This window comes from Amblyomma mixtum, chromosome 8 (assembly GCF_055824585.1).
Source record: "Amblyomma mixtum isolate Tamu chromosome 8, ASM5582458v1, whole genome shotgun sequence".
Taxonomy (NCBI): domain Eukaryota; kingdom Metazoa; phylum Arthropoda; class Arachnida; order Ixodida; family Ixodidae; genus Amblyomma; species Amblyomma mixtum.
The window spans coordinates 147,973,492-147,998,935 of record NC_143019.1 but is presented as its reverse complement, the minus strand read 5'-3'; the positions used below and the strand labels follow the sequence as shown (position 1 = coordinate 147,998,935).

General features: G+C 51.8%; 2 protein-coding genes and 1 pseudogene across 8 annotated transcripts in view; all 3 read left to right on the top strand.

Annotated features, from left to right (window-relative positions):
• The window catches only part of Git (ARF GTPase-activating protein GIT1), a 240,005-nt gene that overhangs the window by 75,948 nt on the left and 138,613 nt on the right, over window positions 1-25,444 (top strand). The window lies entirely within an intron of this gene.
• LOC149334748 (uncharacterized) lies at window positions 824-13,763 on the top strand (annotated as a pseudogene).
• Window positions 18,110-19,843, top strand: LOC149334747 (uncharacterized). Its single transcript, XM_089555374.1, has one exon. It carries the CDS (start codon window positions 18,796-18,798, stop codon window positions 19,828-19,830), a length of 1,035 nt encoding a protein of 344 aa, XP_089411500.1. The 5' UTR covers window positions 18,110-18,795; the 3' UTR covers window positions 19,831-19,843.

The window sequence follows — 25,444 nt, the reverse complement described above, 5'->3', positions numbered from 1 at the left end:
ACGCAAGATCCCGACATTGCTGCCATAATCCACTCCTTTGGCACCGCCGCTGGCGCAGGCCTCCGCAAACTGCGCCGGGTCTATCGAATGAAGGATAACCTCTTGTGTCATATCAAGCGGCTCCATGGTCGACCACCCGTGTGGTTGCCACTGGTACCGGCAACACTGCGGTCGCAAATTTTGCGCGGCCTACACGATGCTCCCACGGCTGGTCACCTTGGTCGCAGCAAGACCTACGCACGAGTGTTGGAGTGCTTTTGGTGGCCTAATATGTCCAGAGACGTCAAAGAACACGTGGCGTCCTGCCAGACGTGTCAGTACAGGAAGTCGTCCACACAAGTAACCAAGCCGCCCCCGCAGGAATTTTCGCCGCCGATTTCATCTTTCGAACTGGTATGACTGGACCATTTGGGCCCATTTCCGGAGACGCGCACCGGCAACCGGTATATTCTGGCTGCGATCGACTACTTTTCCAAGTGGGTCGAAGCACTGCCCGTCGTCCGCTCATGCTGCCTTGTTTGTGGAACAGCATCTTGTTCTTCGGCACGGGCTCATCACGGACCGTGGGAGCTGCTTTATGTCCCATGAATTTGAGCGAGTCCTCCGCTCCTTCGGCATTGCGCATTCCACTACATCTGTCAATCATCCGCAGTGCAGTGGCCTCGTGGAGCATGTTAACTGCACCCTCATGGATATACTTGCCTCCTACATCGCTCTGTCCCACACAAACTGGGATTGTTTTGTTTCTGCTGCAGCTTTTGCACTCAACACTGCGGCACAAGAAACAACGCATGTCACACTGTTCTCAGTCGTCTGTGGCAGAATGCCCTCCATCCCTCTCGACGCGCAGTTGGGCCTTCCCCATCGCACTGTGTCACCAACTGACTCCACCCAACGAATTCGTTACGCCCGCCTCGACGCTCAGCGCAACCTTCTCACGGCTCATGATCGTGTGCAAGTGGCCAATACGGTAGCGCCACCACTTCCCTCCTTCCGGTCCGCTGACTTGGTCCTCGTTCGCCGCACCATCTGTGCGACTGGCCTTGCCGCGAAGCTCTTGCCCCGATACCATGGCCCTTACTATGTCGTTGCACGGCTCGACCCCGTGACATACCGCCTCGAAGACATCCCCAAGCATCGACCATGCGGTGTGCACCACATTCTCCCAGATTGTGTTTGAAACATGAAGCAATATGTCTCCGGCGCCAGCAGTGACTCCGACTTATTTACCGGGTCGTCATCAGTACTGTCGTCGCCTGCTGGCTGCTTGCCTTCCCCACGCAATGCCACCCCATAAACGGAGCGCCGCTCAATGTGCGTAAAACTCCCCTTAGTTAACCTCACCGGTGTGGGACGTTCTTTGCAGCCACCTTCGCTCAGCTCACAAACTTCGCATTCCAGGAAGCGTGTGACCACTTCCTATCATCGAGCCCACCTTGCAACACCCCAAGAAACCCTGCATCAAAGCACAGCCTGACCTCTCCGTATAAGGGGCGTGTCGCGATCAAAAGTTCCAAAGTGTGTCGGGCCAGACTTTAACTTGGAGTTTTCCCTTAATTTTTTTTTCTCCCCCCCTCCCCCCCTCTGGAAATATTGATGCGGGTAGACGACGACGACAAAGAGCGATGGCACGAGTGCGCAGAGTAGAAGACGACAACGAAGTTCGGACTGTGTTCTCGGTGGTGCCGCTCGCAGCTGTTCTTGTCTATTTGTAAATATCTGTAAATATATTCTTTCCCGCAACATATTTGGTGGAGGTGCGGATTTCCCCTACGTCTACCGACGACGGAGCTCCGCAGCGGCCGCCAGTTGCCTTCGCTCATCATGACCCAAGACGCCGCCCAGCAAACGTCAGCCCCGGCCATGACATCACTCGTTCTTTCTCCCCTTCGTGACCCTGGGACATTTTCTGGTACCGACAACACTGACGTCGACGACTGGATCAACATGTACGAGCGAGTGAGTACCTACAACCGCTGGGATCCGACCCTTATGCTCGCAAATGTAATATTCTATCTAAAAGACACCGCCCGGGTCTGGTATGAGACGCACGAAGACCATCTGACCAGCTGGGACGTGTGCAAAGAGAAACTCCGCGAATTGTTTGGACGGCCGCTCGGCCGAACGCTTTGCCGCTAAGAAGGACCTCGCCTCCCGAGCTCAAACATCTACGGAGTCCTATGTGTCGTACATTCAAGATGTGCTGGCCCTCTGTCACAAAGTCGACGCCAACATGCCCGAGTCTGACAAAGTCGGCCACGTGTTGAAGGGAATCGCCGACGATGCCTTCAACTTGCTCGTATACAAGAACTGCACTACAGTCGACGGAATTATTAAGGAATGTCGACGCTTCGAGGAAGCCAAAAGCAGGCGTATTAGCCAGCCGTACACACGCCTCCCTAACACGGCTGCGACTTCTTCATGTGAAGACCTGCGACACCGGGAAACTCCAGCGCCCTCAGAAAATGTGACCCGCATCATCCGCCGCGAGCTCGAAGCTATGTCCCCTGCCCCCCAGCATCTACATGATGGCGACACCCGCTTACCTACCATCTCTCTGGTACAAGCTGTCGTCCGCCAAGAGCTTGCCAACCTTGGTTTCCAGCCCGTCAGCCCTGTACGGTCTTCACCACCACCCGAAATCACTGCGATTGCTCCTGGACGACCTTCGCACTTCACTCCACGTCGCCGAAACCCTAACGACTGGCGGACAACCGACGACAGGCCCATTTGTTTCCATTGCCACCGCATTGGCCACATCTCCCGCCACTGTCGAAATTATTGGTCCCGTCGCAGCACATACCGTCCTCTCAGCTCCCACCGCGACGACGAACAGCCCAGCCACTACACGCCCCCTCCAGCCCAGCACAGTGCTACAGTCGACGGCCAGATTCCCCGCTCCAGCCGCTCCCCGTCCCCCCTGCGTCGCCAGTCTCGTTCGCCCCAACGCCGTCGCTCCTCTCCTGGCCCCTACGGACGCTCGCAAGCGGAAAACTAGACGCTGCAGTGTCTGGAGGTGATGCTGCAGTACAGCCCCAGTCCCAAAATCCTCGATTAGCCCTTCGCGCCCACCATAATTTGCTCGCCATTCATGTCGATGGAGTGCCTGTGAGAGCCCTGATCGATACAGGCGCGCACGTATCCGTCATGAGTTCAGCCCTACGACGCCGCCTCCGAAAAGTACTGACCCCTGCACCCAAAGCTGTTCTCCGCGTTGCCGACGGCGGAACTGCTCATGTTGTTGGACTATGCACAGCCCGTGTGACCATATCCGGCCGCCATACGTCCGTTCTGTTCTCTGTTCTGGACCAGTGCCCTCATGAAGTCATTCTTGGCCTCGACTTCCTGTCTGAGCATTCAGCCCTCATTGACTGCGCCACTAATGTCGTTCAGCTTGACCTTCCTCTTTCTGCTGAGTCGCCGTCCCCAGTTATACACCGTCTTTGTGCTGTCGACTTTGTCCGTCTACCGCCTCAAGCCGCAACTTACATTTCTTTCTCATCTGTTCCCCCTGTACCTGATGGTCACTACGTAGTCACTCCGGAACTTGACGTCGCCCTGACGCGCAGCATTGCGCTTCCACACATTGTATTTACAATGTCGGCCAACCGAGCGTGCCTTCCGGTCCTGAACTTCGGTTCATCCATCCAACCGCTCCCGCAAGGTATCTCACTCGCCACGCTGTGCCCTGCTGCCGAATGTGTGATATCAGTGGTGGACAGCTGCTTGCCTTCCACTCAGCAATGCCGGTTGCCTGCGGCCCCATCAACAGCGAACCCAACGGACGACTACGCCGACATGATCGCTTCTGACCTACCGCCGATGCAAGCTCGCGATCTTAGGTGCCTCTTATCATCTTTCCGCGACATATTCGACTTTGATAGCCGTGTTTTGGCTCGGACCTCTGTGGTGACGCATCACATAAACACCGGTGATTCCGCTCCTCTCCGCAGACCTCCGTACCGAGTGTCCAGCGCCGAACGCACCGTCATAAATCAAGAGGTGGACAAGATGCTCGCAAAAGACATCATCGAGCCCTCGTCAAGTCCTTGGGCTTCACCAGTCGTCCTGGTGAAAAAGAAGGATGGCAGCTGGCGCTTCTGCGTTGATTATCGGCACCTCAACCGCATCACAAAAAAAGACGTATATCCACTCCCAAGGATCGATGATGCCTTAGATTGCCTCCACGGCGCCAAATATTTCTCTTCAATTGATCTTCGATCGGGGTACTGGCAAATTGCCGTTGATGAAAAGGACCGCGAGAAGACCGCCTTCGTGACGCCTGATGGCTTATACCAGTTTAAAGTCATGCCGTTCGGCCTCTGTAACGCCCCGGCTACCTTCGAACGAATGATGGACTCCCTTCTTCGTGGCTTTAAATGGTCCACCTGCCTCTGTTACCTAGACGATGTTGTGGTTTTCTCGCCTACTTTTGCCACGCACCTCGAGCGCCTCTCTAATATTCTGACAGTGTTTCGTAACGCCGGACTTCAGCTGAACTCATCGAAATGCAAGTTCGGTCGTCGCCAACTCACTATTCTCGGACACCTCGTTGACGCTTCTGGTGTACGCCCAGATCCCATCAAAATTCAAGCTGTGAAGGACTTTCCTCTTCCAAGGTCGTCGAAAGATGTACGCAGCTTTGTCGGCTTGTGCTCATATTTTCGCCGTTTTATGAAAGATTTCGCCGGCATCGCTCGTCCCCTCACCGGTCTTCTGAAGAACGACACCCCCTTTACCTGGGGCCCTGCTCAAGAGAACTCATTTTCATCTCTCGTCCATTTGCTGACCACTCCGCCCATCTTAGCACATTTTGACCCGTCGTCTCCCACAGAGGTTCGCACCGACGCCTCGGGATATGGCATCGGCGCCGTCCTAGCCCAACGTCAACAGGGTCAAGATCGAGTCATCGCGTATGCCAGCCGCCTACTTTCAGCCGCAGAGCAAAATTACACCATTACTGAGCGCGAGTGTCTTGCCCTTGTCTGGGCAGTAGCTAAATTCAGACCCTACTTGTTCGGCCGTTCATTCGCTGTTGTCACTGATCACCACGCTCTCTGTTGGTTGTCTTCTCTAAAAGATCCCACCGGTCGCCTTGGTCGCTGGGCATTGCGCCTCCAAGAATACTCATACTCCGTCGTGTACAAGTCAGGGCGCCATCACCAGGACGCTGACTGCTTATCCCGATACCCTGTGGAACCACCTGACCTAGAGGACGCTGAGACCCTGCCCTGCCTCTTAGCTATCTCCGATCTTGCTGATATTGCCAACGAACAGCGTCACGACTCATCTTTACGACCTATCTTTGATGGCATCCGTTCTGCAAACCGATCTCCATCTCTGAACCTTTATGTGCTCCAGAACGGCATTTTGTATCGCCGAAACGTACGCTCCGATGGCCCTCCGCTTCTGCTCGTGATACCCCAACGTCTACGCTCTTCTGTCCTTGCAGAACTGCACGATCTGCCGACAGCCGGTCACCTTGGCGTGTCCCGCACGTACGCTCGGGTGCGGCATCGCTTCTTTTGGCCTGGTCTCTATCGTTCCGTCAAGCGTTACGTGGCCGCTTGCGACCTGTGTCAACGTCGGAAAAGGCCCTCCACTCTGCCTGCCGGTCTTCTGCAACCCATCGACATACCTCCTGAACCTTTTCACCGTGTTGGCCTCGACCTTCTTGGCCCTTTTCCGACGTCCCTCTCCGGCAACAAGTGGATCGCTGTCGCAACTGATTATACGACTCGGTACGTCATCACGCGTGCTTTGCCGTCCAGCTGCGCTACCGATGTTGCCGATTTTCTTCTGCAAGACGTCATCCTTCACCACGGCGCCCCTCGTCAACTGCTCACCGACCGCGGTCGTTATTTTCTATCCAGAGTAGTTCACGACATTCTTCGTTCGTGTGACACACAGCACCAGCTCGCGACAGCTTACCACCCACAAACCAATGGGCTTACGGAACGGTTCAACCGCACGCTCACCAACATGTTAGCCATGTACGTATCGCCAGACCACCGAGATTGGGACGCAGCCTTGCCTTATGTGACATTTGCATATAACTCTTCCCTTCATGACAGAACAGGCTATTCTCCTTTCTACCTTTTGTTTGGTAGGCATCCCGCCTTGCCTTTGGACACACTCATGCCGCCTTCTTCAGCCCCCACCACTGCTTACGCTCGGGACGCCATCTCCCAGGCCACGCTGGCGCGCCAAATAGCACGTAGTAGGCTCCAAGCCTCTCAAGTTTCCCAGAAGTCAGCCTACGACCGCCGTCACCAGGCCGTCGAATATACCCCAGGATCACTCGTCCTTCTCTGGACGCCCTCTCGCAGCGTCGGTCTATCCGAGAAGCTCCTTTCGCACTACCGTGGCCCTTACCGTGTCGTGCGCCGTGTTACCGACGTGAACTATGAAATTGCTCCCCTTGAAACCTCGCCCTCGTCATCTGGCGCCACCACCGACATCGTCCACGTCTGTCGCCTTAAACCTTACCACGATGCTCATACGTCGCCGCCCTAACGCCGAGACGGCGTTTCAGCAGCCGGGGGTCCTGATGCGGGTAGACGACGAGGACAAAGAGCGATGGCACGAGTGCGCAGAGTAGAAGACGACAACGAAGTTCGGACTGTGTTCTCGGTGGTGCCGCTCGCAGCTGTTCTTGTCTATTTGTAAATATCTGTAAATATATTCTTTCCCGCAACAATATGTTACGGCATACAACCTACGCCAACCAAGAGCATGGTGCGCTAGACTTGCACCGACCAAGAGTGTGCTACGCTAGATGAATAAAAGAAGAGGCGCGTGTCGAGCGCGAGGGGAGAGCGCGCGGCTATAGCGCGAGAGGTAGAGAACAAAGAGAACTGCCGCGGCCGGGTGTGTTTTCCTGGATCTCCTGCGTTCCTGTGTGGCTTTCTCTGCGCTGGCCCGCCGTCCCGTAACAATATATATATATAATGTAACGGGGGGTTTGTTACGAGGTACTGGGGCGACGGGAATGGCAACGGCCGCAGTCTGGGATCAGGTCGGTAAAAGACACACAAGCGTAGCGCTGGCAAAAACTCTCGAGAGCACTGTCACCTCGTCTTTGTCTTTTAAAATCATCAGACGCATCTTCTTCTTTAGCGTTACAATATATGTACAGTAGAACCTCGTTAATTCGAAGTTCGTCGGTCCGCGAAAAACCATCGAATTAACCGGGTTTTCGAATTATCAAAAATCGACGAAAAATGAGAAATAATCGTACGAAACATGGCTGCATCAACACTGCACCTTTATTTTGCCTGAAAAACGGTCACTTGAAGTAGTCATCGATGCACGACTGCTTGGCACGGTAGTTAGAGGTGCATACATACTCCATTCTTGGCGCGCGGGCGAGAGCCGGTTGTGGTTGGATACGTCAGATCGGCGACACTACGCCAGGCGCTCCGACGCGACTGCTACTTGTGGCTACGGGGGGGGGGGGGTGGGGGGGGTACGCTCGCTCTTCTGCCACCCTTTGATTGGGGGCACTGCTTGGAGCGGAGCTCCGACGCAAGCGCAGAACGTTCTTCGTTCGACACGCCACCTGGGAGAGGAGGCGAGTGGCGAAGGGAGTAGAGTCCCGGGAGGAGTGGCGCGGGAGGCGTGCGCAGTGCATTCTGGGTGGGCGGCTTCGGCGCGCTCGGCACGAAATAGAGACATGCTCCATGGTGCGGTCAGAGTGCGCCGAAGCCGCCGGACACGTCCGCGGTCATAGCCGTGCCGCGCGAGTGCGCGCTACGTCGGAGTATAAACGCGCTTGAACACAGAACACGTTTGATTGCGGCACCGAACAATCAGAACACTATGAGCAGCGCCTGCCACGAGCTAGGCAAACAACGGAAACGGAGCCAGAAAAATTGTGACCTAGCGGCACCTGGTTGTTGCTTTGTCAACTAAAGCTAGCCTCCGAGACTGGTAGTAGACTGGGCAGATCGCTGAGGCACAACAAACCACCGGAAACCGAAAAATGATTTAATGTGCCGCCTGGCTGCCACTCCGGCAACTCAACTATACTGGCCTCAGAGACTGGCAACGCATTTTTCTTTTCGCGAGTCACCGTGGCCATAGTTTAAACCTACGTATTATCCGGAGAGGGGCGCGCTGGCTGTTCAAATTATCCGGCAAATTTTGCATGGAAATTGTTGGGACCGCCGAAAACCTTCGAATTACGCGAGATTTCGAATAAACCGAGTTCGAATTAACGAGGTTTTACTGTATATATAGTAAGTAGGGGAAGTCAGATCGAAAAATTTGAGATTTATTCAACGTTTCAACCAGGGACTGATCTTTCTCATGAATGATCATACAGTGCATGGACGCGTCTTCTTATCGCATTGAACATGGCACACACTGGCTTGAAGAATAAAAATAAAGGGAGACAATAAAGTGAAAAGAAAATGAAAGAAAAACTAAAAGGGAAAGAGGAACACAGCGGAGACACCAAACCCCAGTGCCAAGATGTGGGAGCAAAGGCGCTGTGTGAAAGAGGTGGAAGAGGGAGGCGGGCCTGGGTGGGCATGCAGCAGATAGTTGGAAGAAAAAGAAAAGCGTTGGGGGGGGCGTTAACAAAAGAAGGGAAGTATCCTCGAACTGTGAATGTCTGCAGCCCCTCTGGCCGTGTGGCCCCAGAAGATGGCACAATGAGGACACACAGGTTGCAGCTGCCCCCAAGCGTCTCCACACGGTGTGGAGACGCTTGGGGGCAAAGCGACTTTGTGTTGGTGGTCTGGGACGGCACTCACGTGGCTTCCTTTGAGTTTCCTCAAGAGGGAGCCGGCTACTGAGGTCAGCAGGTGCTCGGGGTAGCCAGCTTTTATCAGCCGCTGATTCGTCTCTTTCAGGCTATGGTCCATTGAGTGGACACGGGTATTCATTAAGGCATTTGTGAAACAGAGGTTCACAATGCCCCTCTTAACGATCTTGGAGTGAGCCGAACTGTAAGGCAACAAGGACTTGCCCCCTCTTGGCTCATACAACCAGCAGAGGTGATTTTGTGCCCTCGATAGCCCCAAGTTGAGAAAGCGTAAAGACCCATTCACGGGTACCTCATGGGTCACAACGAGGGGCGAGAGGTACCGTTCAAACACTTGGAGCACTTTTGAAACTGAGCTAAGAAAAGTATGTTCATTACTGGCCAAAAGGATTAGGTAATCGTCCACGAACCTGAAAACCTTCACGGCAGCTGAAGAAGAGAGCTGCTCTTCCATCAGTTGGTCATGATGGGTGAGGTAGATATCCCTTAAGATTGGAGCAATGCAGGAATAGAGGGAAATAAGGTAGCGTATGCCCGTGCTCTCGCCGCCTGATCCGGCTACTCATTTTAATCCGGCTATTACTTTTCGGGAGATCTCTCTACTGTAACAAAACGCTCACGGCCGGTACCCACCCCCAGTAAAGGCCTCAAGAAGGCTGAGGAGCGTTGGCTTCTTCGCCTCTACACCAACACGGTACTGTGCCCGGCAGTGCTCAAAGATTTCAATTCGGCTTTTTCGGGCGAGTGTCCACACTGGGGAAGTGTTTGCGGACACGTGTCGCATGGTGTGGGCATGCCCTGCCAATCCTGCTTTCCCACCCCACCCGAGAGGACTGGGAGGCTGCCCTGCTCGGCTGCTCAACTCTCCAGGACCAACGAGCCCTGGTGACAAGAGCCCGGGCTGCAGCGGAGGCCACAGGGGTCCCGGACTAGGGATCCCTCCTAGTGGTTGTGAGGGCCGGGCCCTTCAGGCACGGTCCAAGCAATACCTCTCTTGTACATAGTATAAATAAATGTTTTACACCACCACCACCACCACCTACTCCGCTCTTGAATAAAGTAACATTCACCCCAGGTAAAAAAAGTGGAGCTAATATAAACGGTCAACAATTCTAAGAAGCCGGCCACCGACATGCCACAAGAATTCTGAAATGCGACGGATCCGAACGAGTCAATACAACTTTCAACACACAAAAGAAGCTTGTCATATGGAAGTGAGTAATAAAGGTCCTTAATGTCAACCGAAAAAGGCACGAGAGCAGCACTGCCAGCTTTGAGAAATTCAAAAACTTGTCTCGAATCCTTCGAAAGGAAAGGATCATCGATTGTCAAAACCTTGAGTTTAATTTGAAGAAATAACCCCAGCGATTTCTGCCACGTACCCTTTTCAGTAACGATTACCCTCAATGGACAGTCAACTTTGTGTGTCTTTGCTGCGAAAAATACGTCTAGGCTCTTCTTATCTGCAGCATCTATGCTTGCAACCAGTCTGTCAAGATTTAGGCGCTTGCAAACCTGCTTAGCTTTTAATTTCACCCTCGAAAGGGAAACCTTATCCGGCTGTACGAAAACAGATGATAGAGCTTCAGCTGCTTTTCTACCAAACAGATCTTTGGGTAGGACAAGAAAACCATCCTCCTTATCTGCAACTAAAAGCGAAAGTTGATGTCGTCTTAGAAATGAAGCGACGTAATTGACGGACCCAGTTTTGTCCTGGAAACTGTAGCGCGACAAAACCTGGACGCCTTCAGAGAGGCAGCTAGAAAATTCAGAGTCTGGAGCACAATTTGCCACTTGCCTCACCATGCTACTTCTTGCTTCACCAAGGCGACTTCTTGGGCTTGACAGCGTATTTCGGGCCTGGGCTCAGAACGCGGGTCACTTTGTCTGGCAGCACCACATTCCCGAGTGTATGCACCTTGTGGTTGACGCCGGAGGGTTGTTTCGGTGTGATGGCACGTAGACAACAAAGCTCGTACTGCCATAGGGCTTCAGCAGTTCTTTTACAGCAAGTGCAGAGAGCTCACGCCACTTGATCTTCGTTCTTGGCGAGCCGTCAAGGCGGTGGAGGTGCAGGTACAGCGCTTCGCAGTAAAAACGTGCTTGTTGCTGCCACTCGGACCGAAGTATCTTCACGATTCCTGTGCCATGATGAAGGGACGGTTGAAAACCTCCTAGAAGGGCCCCATCAGGAAGCAACTTGACACGAATACAGTAAGCCAGAGAACGGGCACGGCAAACAGCAACAGCCAAGAGGGCAACGAGACGTGAAGGGTCGGAAGAGAAACACACAAAAGGGCCCGAGGAACTGGAAATGTAGCTTGCAAGGGTGGAAGAGCGGGCTAGTTGGTAGTTCATCTTGGGGGAAAAACACAGCGCACTTTTAAGACACGGACGAAGGAAAAGAAGACGATACAACAGCATAGATGCGTAGATACTGCATAGATGTTGCAGATAAGAAAAGCCTAGACTTATTTTTCGCAGCAAAGACTGCCCATTGAGGGTAATCGTTACTGCAAAGGGTACGTGGCAGAAATCCGTGCGGTTATTTCTTCAAATTAAACTCAAGGCTTTGACAATCGATGATCCTTTCCTTTTGAAGGATTTGAGACAAGTTTTTGAATTTCTCAAAGCTAGCAGTGGTGCTCTCTTGCCTTTTTCGGTTGACATTAAGGACCTTTATTGCTCACTTCCATATGACAAGCTTATTTTGTGTGTTGAAAGTTGTATTGACTCGTTCGGATCCGTCACATTTCAGAATTCTTGTGGCATGTCGGTGGGCGGCTTCTTAGAATTGTTGACCGTTTACCTTAGCTCCACTTTCGTTACCTGGGGTGAATGTAATTTTATTCAAAACAGTGGAGTATGCATCGGCTCCTGCATTGCTCCGATCTTAAGCGATATCTACCTCGCCCATCATGACCGACTGATAGAAGAGCAGCTCTCTTCGTCAGCCACCGCGAAGGTTTTTGAGGTTCGTGGATGATTACCGAATCCTTTTGGCCAGTAACAAACGTACTTTTCTTAGCTCAGTTTCAGAAGTGCTCCAAGTGTTTGAACGGTACCTCTCGCCCCTCGTTGTGACCCATGAGGTACCCGTGAATGGGTCTTTACGCTTTCTCAACTTGGGGCTATCGAGGGCACAAAATCACCTCTGCTGGTTGTATGAGCCAAGAGGGGGCAAGTCCTTGTTGCCTTACAGTTCGGCTCACTCCAAGATCGTTAAGAGGGGCATTGTGAACCTCTGTTTCACAAATGCCTTAATGAATACCCGTGTCCACTCTATGGACCATAGCCTGAAAGAGCCGAATCGGCGGCTGATAAAAGCTGGCTACCCCGAGCACCTTCTGACCTCAGTAGCCGGCTCCCTCTTGAGGAAACTCAAAGGAAGCCAAGTGAGTGCTGCCCCAGACCACCAACACAAAGTCTCCCTGTGGTGCCGTACCTGCATGCTCTCTCTCACAGGCTCAAAAGAATTGGACAAAAGGCAGGTGTCCGAGGGGTGTTTTCGGCACCCAACAAGCTATCCGAGCTTTGTCGCAGAGTGAATGCCCCGGCTGGGAGAGAGCCAGCCTGCCCTGTTAGGCACCGTGCACCCTTCGTTCCCTGCGAGGTTGGTGTAGTTTATAAGATTGCCTGGAGCTGCGGCAAGGCCTACGTGGGGCAAACCGGACGTTGCCTCAATGAGCGTCTCGTGGAGCACTCAAATAGTGTTTCTAACACCGTCAAGAAAAATCTGGGTGTTCACTGCTTAAAGTGCTCCTCCGGTTCCTGCGAGCCTTTCCTTCATGATTGCTCGGTCATTGCGAGAAATGCGCATCAAACCACACGCGAAATTATAGAAGCCGCTCACATTCTAAAGCTAGGTGAAGAGTGTGTTGGCACACCCTCGATAGCGCTAACGAAACGTGAGTGTGTTAGCCCACCCTCGGTAGCACTAACGAAACGCGAGTTAGATTATTTGAGCCAGGCACAGAGCAAGTTTCATTTGTAGGATTCCGAAATACGTCTTTTAGCCTTTTTTACCTTTTGGACAAGGTTGTTTTCTGTCTTCTGCTTTTAACGCCCCTTTTGGTTCTTTTAACGCTTTTAAATTTTTTTTTCTATTTTTAATGGTCTTTTTGGCCTTTTAGTGCATTTTGTTCACTTGTTGTCATCTCCTAGTGTCTTTTTCTCTCTTCTGCTGCCTGTTCGCGTCATCCTTTTAGGCGTCATCCTTTTAATCTCCCCTCCGCTTGTCTTTTTATCTGGTTTAGTTTTCATTTTGTTGCCTCCAAGGGTCACCCTTGCCCTCATGTGTCTTTTCAATTTTAGTTTGTTATCTTTCGGTCGCGTGCAAACACAGCAGCTGTTACCCATGTCTTCCCGCCCACTTTCCGAACGTGTATATATGCTGCTCCAGAATAAAATGAGCAGTTGAAGTCAGCGCTGTATAGTCTTGTCCGAGTCTGTAGAAAAGCTGCTTTACTCAGTAGATAACATGAACGCATGCTGTGGTTTTTAACAAAACCTTGTGGAGGAAAAATATCAAAGCTTGTCTCGAGCAAAGTACAGAATGCACGGGAATAATGTCCACAGCAAAACCTGCTCAGGCACATCGCTGGATGAAAGGGCGTGCATTCAGTGCAGATACCTGAGGAAGCTGCTTTTGAATCGGGCATTGTGTGAGAGAAGGAGCACGAAAGGGACCCCTGCCTTCAGCGCTGCAACAAAGCTGATGAGACGTGGCCAGCAGTGGCGGCGTGGAAGGGCAAAGGTGGGTGGCCTGGAGGGAGTCCTTGCAAGGATGAATGCTGCCATTTCGGCATCAAAAATCGAAGACAGGCTGCCTGAAAAGCAGCAAGAACAAGTGCGAGCATGCTTCAAAGCATCAAACAGGAAGGGGACCCAAGGCATGCGATACAGCCAACAGTGGATACTTGAGGAAAAACACAGTGCACTCCTAAGACACCCCCAAAGAAAGGCAAGACGATGCAGCGCTGACTTCAACTGATTATTTTATTGTGGAGCAACATATACATACGTTCAAAAAGTGGGCGGGAAGACATGAGTAACATCTGCTGTGTTTGCACGCGACCGAAAGATAACAAACTGCAATTGAAAACAACATGAGGGCAAGGGTGACCCTTGGAGGCAACAAAAAATGAAAACTACACAAGATAAAAAGACAAGTGGAGGGGCGATTGAACGGATGACGCTTAAAAGGATGACGCAAGCAGGCAGTACAAGAGACAAAAAACACTAGGAGATAACAAGTGAACAAAATGCACTAAAAGGCCAAAAAGACCATAAAAAAAAATATGGTCTTTTTTTGGTCTTTTTGGCCTTTTATTGCATTTTGTTCACTTGTTGTCATCTCCTAGTGTTTTTTATCTCTTGTACTGCCTGCTTGCGTCATCCTTTTAAGCGTGATCCGTTCAATCGCCCCTCCACTTGTCTTTTTATCTTGTGTAGTTTTCATTTTTTGTTGCCTCCAAGGGTCACCCTTGCCCTCATGTTGTTTTCAATTGCAGTTTGTTATCTTTCGGTTGCGTGCAAACACAGCAGATGTTACTCATGTCTTCCCGCCCACTTTTTGAACGTATGTATATGTTGCTCCACAATAAAATAATCAGTTGAAGTCAGCGCTGCATTGTCTTGCCTTTCTTTGTCCGTGTCTTAGGAGTGCGCTGTGTTTTTCCCCCAAGATGAACTACCAACTAGCCCGCTCTTCCACCCTTGCAAGTGGATACTTGAGTGTATTTTGATGCGGCTCAAAAGCCCGAAGCTCTATGAGCATATTCGGAGGCACAAAAAATAATGGTGCTTCCTAGCAAGAGCTGCTTGCTTAAATACATGAAAAACTATAAAAGCAGCTTTGGATTCAATGAAAATGTGCTTGCCGCAGTTTTGGCAAAAACCAAAACTATGGATGAATATGAGAGGCACAGAGGAATCCTTATAGATGAGATGAAGCTCTCTCAGAATCTGAAGCAGTGGGTTAATTGAGGGCTTTGTTGCTTTGGGGGCCTACACTTCTCCAGACCAAACCATGGAGAGATGTGATCATGGCTTAGTCGTACTTTTTCAGCCATTTTCCGGCCAGTTCCAGCAAATACTGGGGGTATTTGGTTCTTGCAGAAACGTGAAGGCAGATATCCTTTCAAAGATTATTTAGCTGCTGAGAAAGCTGGCCTGTTTGTTGATTTTGTGACAACAGATGGTGCTTCGTGGAACCGAAGTATGTGGAGGCAGTTCGGCATCAAAGGAAGCCAGAAAAAGACTGTGTGCAAAGTCCAGCACCCAGTAGATGACAGTAGAAGCCTGCACTTCCTGTCAGATTTTCTGCACTTGGCGAAATGTGTCCGAAACAGTGTTGTGAAGACCGGCCTCCCTTAAACCGGAAGGAAGAGTGAGGCCCGATGTGTTGAAAGAGGCGTGGAAGTGCAACAACAGAAATTTTGTCAGACTGCAAGCAGTGCCTCACGTGACAAAGGCGGTCATGGAACCCAGTGGGTTCGAAAAAATGAAAGTAAATTATGCCTTCACTTTTTTTCAGTCCTAAGGGGGCTGTCGGCATACAAAAATGACATTGAAAGTATGTGTGGCAAAGGCTGCAGTGAACCAATAGTATCGTTTATACGTAGGATGTCTAAGCTCATCTCTGCAATGACATCAAGGTGCAGCCGTGATGCTATGCGTCCAAAATCGCAAGCTCTTGGTGAGGTGGAGAATTTTCTTCGCTACCTAAATGCTTGGGAAGCAGAAGTAAAGCTGGGCTTTATCAGTCAAGGAACTGCAGAGGGGCTACGTGTCACGTTAAGCAGTACAATATCAATCCTCGACTACATCACAGGAAAGTTTGGTTATAAATATTTCCTAACGGCATGTTTGAGCCAAGACCCACTAGAAAATATTTTTGGCATTTTAAGACAAATGTCCGGAAGTAACGACCACCCGACCCCCACCCAATTCCTGCTTTCAGCAAACTGTCTCTCTTTTTGCAGTTTAGCAAAAGCACCAGGCAACGGAAATGTGTCACCAGCCGTAATCAAAAGCCTCTTAGGGAAATCCAAAAATTCAAAGGAAGCCCAGTCAAAGCTTAATCAGCTGATGGACATTGGATGCCTTAGGTACATGAACTCCTTAATTCATGCGATATGATTTCTGACCACACTTCAACAGCTACTGCCAGAAGTGACTCAACAATAACTTATTATGTCACCGGCTATGTTGCCCGCAAGATGCTTAGCAAGACAAAGTGTGAAGAGTGCTCAAGAGCACTGCTGCTCCCTGCTGGGTGTGAGGCACCTCAAGAAGCGAAGGAATTACTTGACGAGGGTGGATTACTTTACCCCTCTGAAGACCTCCAAGCCTTTGTTGCAAAGGTTGAACACTCGTTCACTTATTGTTTTAGTCACAACAAGCTAAAAGCAAACATCTGCCTTGATCTGATCTCTTGCCTGACACGAAACAGCCTAAACTTTGTCGGCTGCCCTCAACCCAGGGAAGATGTCACAAACTGTCTGATTAAGTTTTATACACTAACAAGGCTGCACTCCCTTGTGAAAGCTCAAAACCGGGCAGTGCAGGCAAGGAGACAGAGGATGCACTTCCTGAAGATGCAACGTGTTACTTGAGCTTATAATCTTAGTTTGAGTATCTGTTGCTTGTTTGCAAAATCTTCACGTGGTTGGCCGCATGTTTCCGAAACTAAAATAAACTCTTTTCTGCCTAAATGCAATGTTTTCTTTTTCGGAAAGCTTTGAAGCCTCAAACGTAATGTGCTAAATTGCGCTTGACTTTGAGTAGAATCGACCATACTACTGGGAGCAAGCTGGTCATAACAGTAGGTGATAAAAAGCATTAATTAGCACATGTTCAACAGAACATTTCGCATCCACTCTGGCGCGTGTGATCTAAGGGCAGTGAACCCCACTCGATAGAAACGTCGGCGTCTTACTGCTAATAACGATGTTGCGAGTTCGATCCTCGCCGCGGCGGCTGCCTATGGGTGGAGACAAAATACAAACGCTCCCCTGTGCTGTTATCGGCGGTCGTCTGCAATGGCGCACGTAGCCCATATTAGCCACCGTACAGTACGTCGTTTCACCTCAGTCTACCGTGAATAGTTTTAAAAAGTCATCGTCAACCGCTCATTTTGGAGTGACTATATTTATATAACTTTTCTTTCTGCAACACCCGCGGATGCCTGCGCTCGGCAGCGAGCATTGCAGCCGCTCCCCGCGTCCTGCCGTGAGCGAAGCGATCTAAGCGACGACAGCAGCGCCGCCGCTGCTGGCATGATTGCCTGCTGCTTCGCTCCGCGGCCGCCGATGCTCTCACCTCTCCCTCTAGCCACCATACCATAGCCTCCAAGATTACATGCACGAGTGGCCGATCTCGAAGGCTAGGCACGCACATGGGAGCTCCCAAGTGCCGTCCTAGAATGGCGCCCGTGGTCGTAGTCATCATCGTCATTGTCAACTTGTTTCTTCGCCGCGACCTCCCGCTGTCCTCATCGGCATCAGTATCGCCAGCTCCAGCGTTTTGTTGCTTTTGTGGCGTATTCGCCGTAGTTGTAGTGACTGTGGTTTTCGTGTGCTGCCACCGAGCGTAGTAATTTTAGCACGATGAGGAAGCACCTTAATAGCTACACGGCTGGGAGTTAGCTCTCGAACACGGCAAGCGTGCGGTGGGCGGGAAAGTCGGCGTGGCCGAGGAGTGCGTCCGATGATGGTGCAACCAAAAGAGAAACACAAGCTGCAAAAAGCGCGCTTTCCGAGGCAAGCCGTGCAAGTTTCGCGAACTGGAAGAAGAGCTGCTCTGCTGTGTGATGGAAGTGCTGAACAACGGCTATGCGTTGACAGCAGACATGCTGCGCGGCTTCTTTTGAGATGAGCGCGCACCAGAGCACTGCACCAGTTCAGAGTTGAAATACTCCGCGAGTGACGATTGAACGCAGAATAAATGCCGCTGATTGCCTGATTAGTGTGATCTGTACACTGATAAAATTCCAATAAGGAAAGGTGTCAGGCAGGGAGACACGATCTTGCCTATGCTATTCACCCTCTCTTTACAGGATGTGTTCAGAGGCCTAGATTGGGAACAGTTGGGGATAAGAGTTAATGAAGAATGCCTAAGTAATTTGCAATTCACTGATGACATTGCCTTGCTACGTCACTCAGCAGATGAACTGCAAAGCTTGATCAATGAGAGGAATAAGCCGAGCTAGTTTGTACATTCTTTGCAGAGCAACAGACGGGACCAAGAAGAGAAGACACAGACACAGGTGTTTGTGTCTTCTCTTCTTGGTCCCGTCTGTTGCAAAGATTGATCAGTGAGTTAGACAGGCAGGATCAAAGGGACCCTGAAATGGTTTCTTCAATCATATTTTATTGCAACAACTCTGTAGAGGTGGTCTCTGCGAGTATTCTAGTCTGATTCAGAAAGCTGCACGTGGAACCAATAATTTACAAACAATTTTTCAAACTTGCTGCTCACAGCCGATTAGGGCGACACCTCACCGCGCGTTTTTACCCGCCCCTACCACATGACGTAAACTGGGCAGCCTTGGCCATGGACTGGGCGACCCTTCTCATTGGCTCTGCCAAATGACGTCATGCGCAATTTTTGCAATATTTCATTTGAAACTGAGCACTGATGCTCCTTGAAATACTGTTTTATTGATTGCTTATTATTTTTTAAAACACGTATACAGAGGTAAGAATCCAACGCATTTCTTGAAATTAATGTGGTACTTCCGGTAAAGAAGGAAATCCGTCTGCTCACAAAAGCATGTGTTCTCGTCAAATCTTGGCGCCCGCCTTTGCGAGTTTCCTTTTGCGCCGACGAGTCGCTGCTATAGTGTACTAGAATTATATATTGCCACCAGGTGGCCCCTGGTGGCATCAGAAGAAAAAGAGGTGAGAGTTCGCTCACGCGCCCTGAGGGCTGATTCTGTTAGCGCTGCTGGCGAAACGGTGTCTCCTGCCTTGGTTCTGTGACATATTTTTGGTGGAGTGCGCTGGGTACTTTCCTGGCCTATGTCACACACACCTCCTCGCACTGCGGACCTCGCGCCTCTGCCGGTCGACACACCAGTGCACCGAGTCAGTCGCCGCAACCTAGGACTACCACCCCCTGTGCACGGGCCACTGGATTCTACTTCGGCGCCTGCCCGACGACCTGCCATGCAAGGTACTCATTACTACACCCTTCAGAATCCACGAGTGCCGAAGCCCTTCCACGGCAGTCAGCTTGAGGACGTGGAAGACTGGCTCATGCAGTTTGAACGCGTCGCAACTTTCAATCAGTGGGACGACGCCGCAAAACTTCGGAATGTCTTCTTCAGTCTGGAAGACGGCGCTCGTACGTGGTACGAGAATCGTGAAGAAGTTCTAACATCATGGCATGAGCTCCGTCGTCGTCTGCTCGAGACATATACCAGCGTGGATCGTCAGGAACGAGCTCAGCGGGCTCTGCAGTCCCGTATACAGATGCCCAATGAGACTGTCAGCATGTATGTTGAAGACATGACGCGGCTGTTCCGGAGAGCTGACCCTGCTATGTCGGAAGACAAAAAGCTCCGCCACTTAATGCGTGGAGTCAAAGAGCAACTCTTCGCTGGCCTCGTACGCAACCCCCCCGGTACTGTCGCTGAGTTTTTGAAGGAGGCTGTTACAATGGAGCAGGTCCTTCAGAGGCGGTCCACCGTATACGACAGGCCAGTACTTGCTGCTTCCGTGACAGAGTCCTTCCCGGCATTCAGACACAACCCTGATCTCCTACGGGACAGGATCCGCTCTATTGTACGTGAAGAGCTCCAGAAAATTTGCGGTGTGTCGCAGCCAGCGGTCGGCTCTCTTGCTAGTGTCATCCGCGAGGAGGTGCAGCAAGTGATCAGACCTCCGTTGCTGGGTGACAAACCTCAGCCCTACCGGAATGACTTCCACCACCCGACATACGCTGAGGCCCTGGGACGTCCTGCCCCAGCATCTGCGTCATGTGTTCCTGACCAACGCCCGACATACGCTGAGGCCCTGCGACGTCCTGCCCCAGCATCTGCGTCGTGTTCCTGACCGTCACGTCCCGCTACCTTCCGTGCAACCGGCGCAGTACTTGCCGAATGATCGGCCACCTCTGCGCAAGGCGGACGTCTGGCGTGGCCCTGACTGCAGGCGTTTGTGCTTCCACTGTGGAGAGCCCGGTCATTTATTCCGCCAGTGCCCATATCGTGAGCTCGGCCTGCAGGGCTTCCCCGCCGACGCGCCCAGACCTCCATTTGGTCAACGACCCCGCGATATTGAAGAATACTTGTCTCTGCAGCGTCTGCCACCCTCCGAGCGACGGCAGTCAAGATCGCTGTCACCTCGCCGACCATCACCATCATCGGCAAGCCATCACTTCTCACGACCAGCGCAAGGCCGGTCGCCGAGCCCTCGCCGGGAAAACTGACGGCAGCGACCTCCGGGGGCGGGGTCGCTGGAACTCGACGCTCTACAGTCCCCCCCACAACGCGAACATCGGCTGGCAGGAACGTGACGACATCGATGCCCACAGCGCCCACTGCTTCAGAATATGAGGACCGGTTCTCACTCGACATACCTGCACTTATTGACGGTCACAACATTAGCGCGCTGCTGGACACCGGAGCTGATTTTTTCATTTTAAGCGGCAAATTGGCAGCTCTCCTCAAAAAAGTTACGACACCATGGTCTGGCACGCAGATCCGCACGGCTGGCGGCCACATCGTCACTCCGCTTGGCCAGTGTACAGCTCGGGTCCAGATCCGCCACTCCACGTTCGTTGTCAGCTGCCTGGTTCTCCGTGATTGTTCTCGTGACCTGATCTTGGGCGTTGACTTTCTCCGTGAAAATAGGGCGATCATCGATCTCCGTCAGCGCACAGTTACTTTTTCGACAGACAACGCCGATGACACTTCCCACACTCGCCCATGTCGCTCCGCCCTTCGCATTTCCTCCGAGAGTGTTTTCATCCCGCCGCGCTCCAGTGTTTTTGTTACTGTTGACTGCGATGGGCTCCGTGACGGAACAGCAGTCGCCGAAGGCAATATTTCAATGTTGCTGACACACGGCATTTGTACGGCCCGAAGCCTCGTCCACATACGCAATGGTAGGACCCAATTACTGGTTACTAATTTCACCCACGAACTTCGGCACCTCTTCCGCGCCACAGCGATCGCGTTCGCCGACCAATTAGCTGATGTTTCGGAATGTTTTGCGTGCACAGCCGTGGAATCTCCGAACATGTCTCTTGATCACATTGACATCAGCTCAGGGTTGTCACAAGTTCAACGCCGCGCTCTCTGTACCTTACTACACCAATACACAGCCTGCTTTGCGTCTTCTTCGAAAGTTCAACAGACAGCCATTACGAAACACCGCATCATCACGAGTGAAGATGCCCGTCCCATACGCCAACAGCCGTACCGTATTTCACCTAAAGAACGCGAGGCCATCCAAACACAAGTGAAGGAGATGCTCACTGATGGTATTATTCAACCATCTCAGAGTCCGTGGTCATCGCCTGTTGTTTTAGTTAAGAAGAAGGATGGAACGCTGCGCTTTTGCGTCGATTACAGGAGATTGAACACCATAACTAAAAAGGACGTATACCCACTGCCCCGCATAGACGACTCGCTCGACCGCCTTCGCCGCGCCAAATATTTTTCCTCGATTGATTTAAAGAGCGGGTACTGGCAGATTGAAGTTGATGAGCGGGACCGGGAAGAAACAGCTTTCATTACTCCCGACGGTCTATACGAATTTAAGGTGTTGCCCTTCAGCCTCTGTTCAGCGCCGGCAACGTTTCAGAGAATGATGGACACAGTTCTCGCTGGTCTCAAATGGCAAACTTGTTTAGTTTACCTGGATGACGTAGTCGTATTCTCCGAAACCTTTGACGAACATCTTAAATGCTTGCGGACTGTATTAGATGCCCTTCGGTCGGCCAATTTAACGCTCAAGCCCGAAAAATGCCACTTCGGCTACGAACAACTGAAGTTTCTAGGCCACGTTGTGAGCGCCGCCGGTGTCCAACCCGATCCCGACAAAACTGCCGCCGTGGCTGAATTTCCGGTTCCTACCACGAAGAAAGCGCTGAAACGCTTCCTTGGTCTGTGCGCCTACTACCATCGCTTTATCACCGCCTTCTCCCAACTTGCCGAACCCCTGACCCGTTTGACGCGGGACGATACCCCGTTCGTGTGGACTACCGAACAACAGAAGGCTTTCATAGAGCTACGCCGACGCCTGCACAGCAGCCCTGTTCTTGCTCACTTTGATGAGGAGGCTGCCACCGAGATCCACACAGACGCCAGCAACATCGGCCTGGGGGCTGTCTTAGTCCAACACCAAGATGGCGTGGAACGCGTGATTGCATATGCGAGTTGTGTTTTGTCTTGCGCCGAAATTAACTACTCTACCTCGGAGAAGGAGTGCCTCGCGGTTGTGTGGGCCACGATGAAGTTTCGACCCTACCTCTACGGCCGCCATTTCAAAGTCGTCACAGACCACCATTCCTTGTGCTGGCTAGCCAATCTACGGGACCCATCGGGCCGCTTAGCAAGGTGGAGCCTCCTCCTCCAGGAATTTGACTACACCATAGCCTATAAATCTGGACGCAAGCACGAAGATGCCGACACGCTCTCCCGCGCACCAGTCGACCTAGCTGATGACAGCATAGAGGACGACAGTCGTTTCCTTGGAGTGGTCAGCGATTCCGACGTAATGGCGAGGCAGCGAGATGACATCACCTTACGACCCGTCATTGACCATTTGGAGGGCCGCACTGCTACCATACCCCGGGAGTTTTCCCGGAACCTCTCCTCTTTTTGCATGCGCAATGGCATACTGTTCAAGAAAAACTCGAGCCACGGCGACTGCGCCTATCTCCTCGTCGTGCCGGCAGACCTCCGTGCCGACATCCTTTTTGCCTCTCACGACGAGTCACGTCGCATAACAGATGTGACTTATGAAGTTCTGCCCAACGGTTCTGTGCACAGTGCGCGCCGTCGACCCCAGCCAGAAGTAGTGCACGTACTGCGTATGAAGCCCTTTTTCACGCACTGACAGCGCTTGCACAGTTGTTTCGGTTTTTGTTTTTTTCGCAGAGGCCCATTTTCCCCCTGTCATTTTGCCCCTTCGATTGTTGTTCCCCTACTTCCTTCACTTAGCTCGTGGCGTCGTAGTGGTTTTCCGTATTCCCTTTCTTTTTTTTCCGGGAGGGGGAGTAATGCCACCAGGTGGCCCCTGGTGGCATCAGAAGAAAAAGAGGTGAGAGTTGGCTCACGCGCCCTGAGGGCTGATTCTGTTAGCGCTGCTGGCGAAACGGTGTCTCCTGCCTTGGTTCTGTGACAATATATCGCTGCTGTCGTCGCCCTGTGGGTCTCGGTATGGCGTGTACTGAAAGGCTCGAAGCCCATCTCAGCGGTGGTTGCACACAGCCGCGCTTCGAGCTCCGGATCCATGCTGTTCAAGCAGCAATCAGGAGACACATGTGTGAAAACTTGGACGGCGCGCCGCACCGATCCTCATCAGAAAGACTGCCAGCTATACTCGAGCAGCGACAAAGCATGCCTGCTTATGTTGGGAGCTATCGGCAACGGCACCACTCGCGGGCTCTCCGAGCGATGAGCTCTGCTGCTGCCTGGCTGCCGTGGTCGTCGCTAGGCCTATAGCTCGTTTCGCGACGAAGCCGCAGCGGCCGGCGCTTCGGAAGTCGCCTGAGCTATAATAAAAGGCTTACTCTACACATCGCTTTACAGTCAGCAGCATCATCTCACAATAAAGTAATAGTATGGTCACTTTCCGCGATGCCTTCAGCCGCGAAGCGAGCAGGCGCCAGGCGAGCCGGACCCCAACGTCAGGCCGGCGCAGCTGCAAGGCGGTTGTGGCCAGAAATTTGCTCGTATCACAGTTGTTACCTTTACCAGCAGCTCAGTATTGGTCAGCGATCCTCAAAAATGACACATTTTTCACATTTCTTGGCCTAGGGTTTATTATTTACGTCAAGAACACTCTTTAGTAAAACACGTTTTTGGGCAAGTTGGTAACATTCTTGATTCATATTGCAGCGAAGAAGCACGAACACAAGTAGAAGGAACACGCAAAAAACACGGACGAACGCTGCACTCACAACTGGTTTACTGCGAAAAGATTTCGAGCTTAAAATGGCTCACGCATCTGCGCACTACAGAAAGAAAACCATAACAAACACGTGTCAAGAAATAACATCTTATCATAATGCCGCAAAAAGGTTGTATTCCGAAGCGTACAAAAAAACGGATGCATCACTAATGCAGCAATCTGCTTTTTCCTTTATGCGAAAGGCCTCCAGGAGTTCACGCGCCGTTTTATACTTGCTTCTGCCTACAATTCGAACACTATCGAAACGTGGCGAACATGTCACGCATGACTGGCAGTGCCTAACCAAGTGCACATTCTCTTTGTTCTTTAAATTCCTTTGGTGCTCCCCTAGCCGGTCGTTACACTCTTTAGCTCATTTTTTATGACGCCGGCCGACCTGATCCAGGCCGGTCGGCCGGCCGGCATGCTTGGCGACTTGACGTTCACACAAGGAAACACAAAACAGCCATTCTACAAGAGATGATGCTTCCTAGATTTGAGCAACGACAACATGTCTGTTCAAAAGTGGACCTGTCGGCAACGACACCGACTGCGGCAACGCCGGGCGACGAACTGCGCGCTGGTCCCAAGCTGCCCTAGTCGTCGCTAGGCCTAATGGTTTCGCATTGAAGCAAGCGCTTCGGAAGTCGCTTGCGCTATAGTGTACTAGAATATGGGGTAGTGTGTTCAGGCGCCGCCGCTCACCATGCATTGGCGTGTCGCGGCGCGCGTCGAAAGTGCGGCGGCGCTGCTGTAGCATGGGCTGTCGGGAAAAGGCGCGCTTTTCGTTGTCATCTGCTAGTCAGTGACGCGTACGCGTGCATTGATGCGGTTGCGTGGTACGCGGCTGACAGAAAGTTTTTCATGTGATCCCTTTTTCGTGCTATAATTGCCGCTGGCCGTCCGACAGTGAAGAAATGCCGAATCGTTGGCGGCAACGGCACTGCTTTACACCTGTGTGCACAACAGGCTACCATTGGACTAAGGGTGAGTAGCCGTCGCTTTTCGCTGTTCCAAAAGATGAAGCCCGCAGGAGGATCTGGGAGCGGAATTTGCACCGGAAAGACAAGACCCTGGATGAAACGTACTCGGTATGACACTGCACTTCGAGCCATCGTGCATTCTCAGAGATTACGTTCACGTTATAAACGGAGGAGTCCGCATACCACGCGGGAAACCAGAGTTGACGCCGGACGCCGTGCCGACGTTGCTTTGCAATAACCCGAGCTACTTGTCATTTTTTTGTCAAGGGCATCAAACAGTCGCGAGAGGCAGGGCGAAAAGGAAAAACTGCATGCGAAAATCAGACGATGTTCATAAGTATGCCACCGCGGCCGTCTGATCATGAATTGGTCACGATTTCGAGGTCGCGTTTCCTGCTCGCTGCAGTATGCACAATAGTTTGTTCATTACCCTTGTGTTCAAACTTTCCTCGGCAGCAGTACCCGCTGTAAGTTCTCTGCGCCTGTACACAATGCAGCTATTGGAAAAGAATTTGAAGCTGCTTTTCCGCAATTTTGTCTGTTTTGCGGCCGTCTGCTAGTCA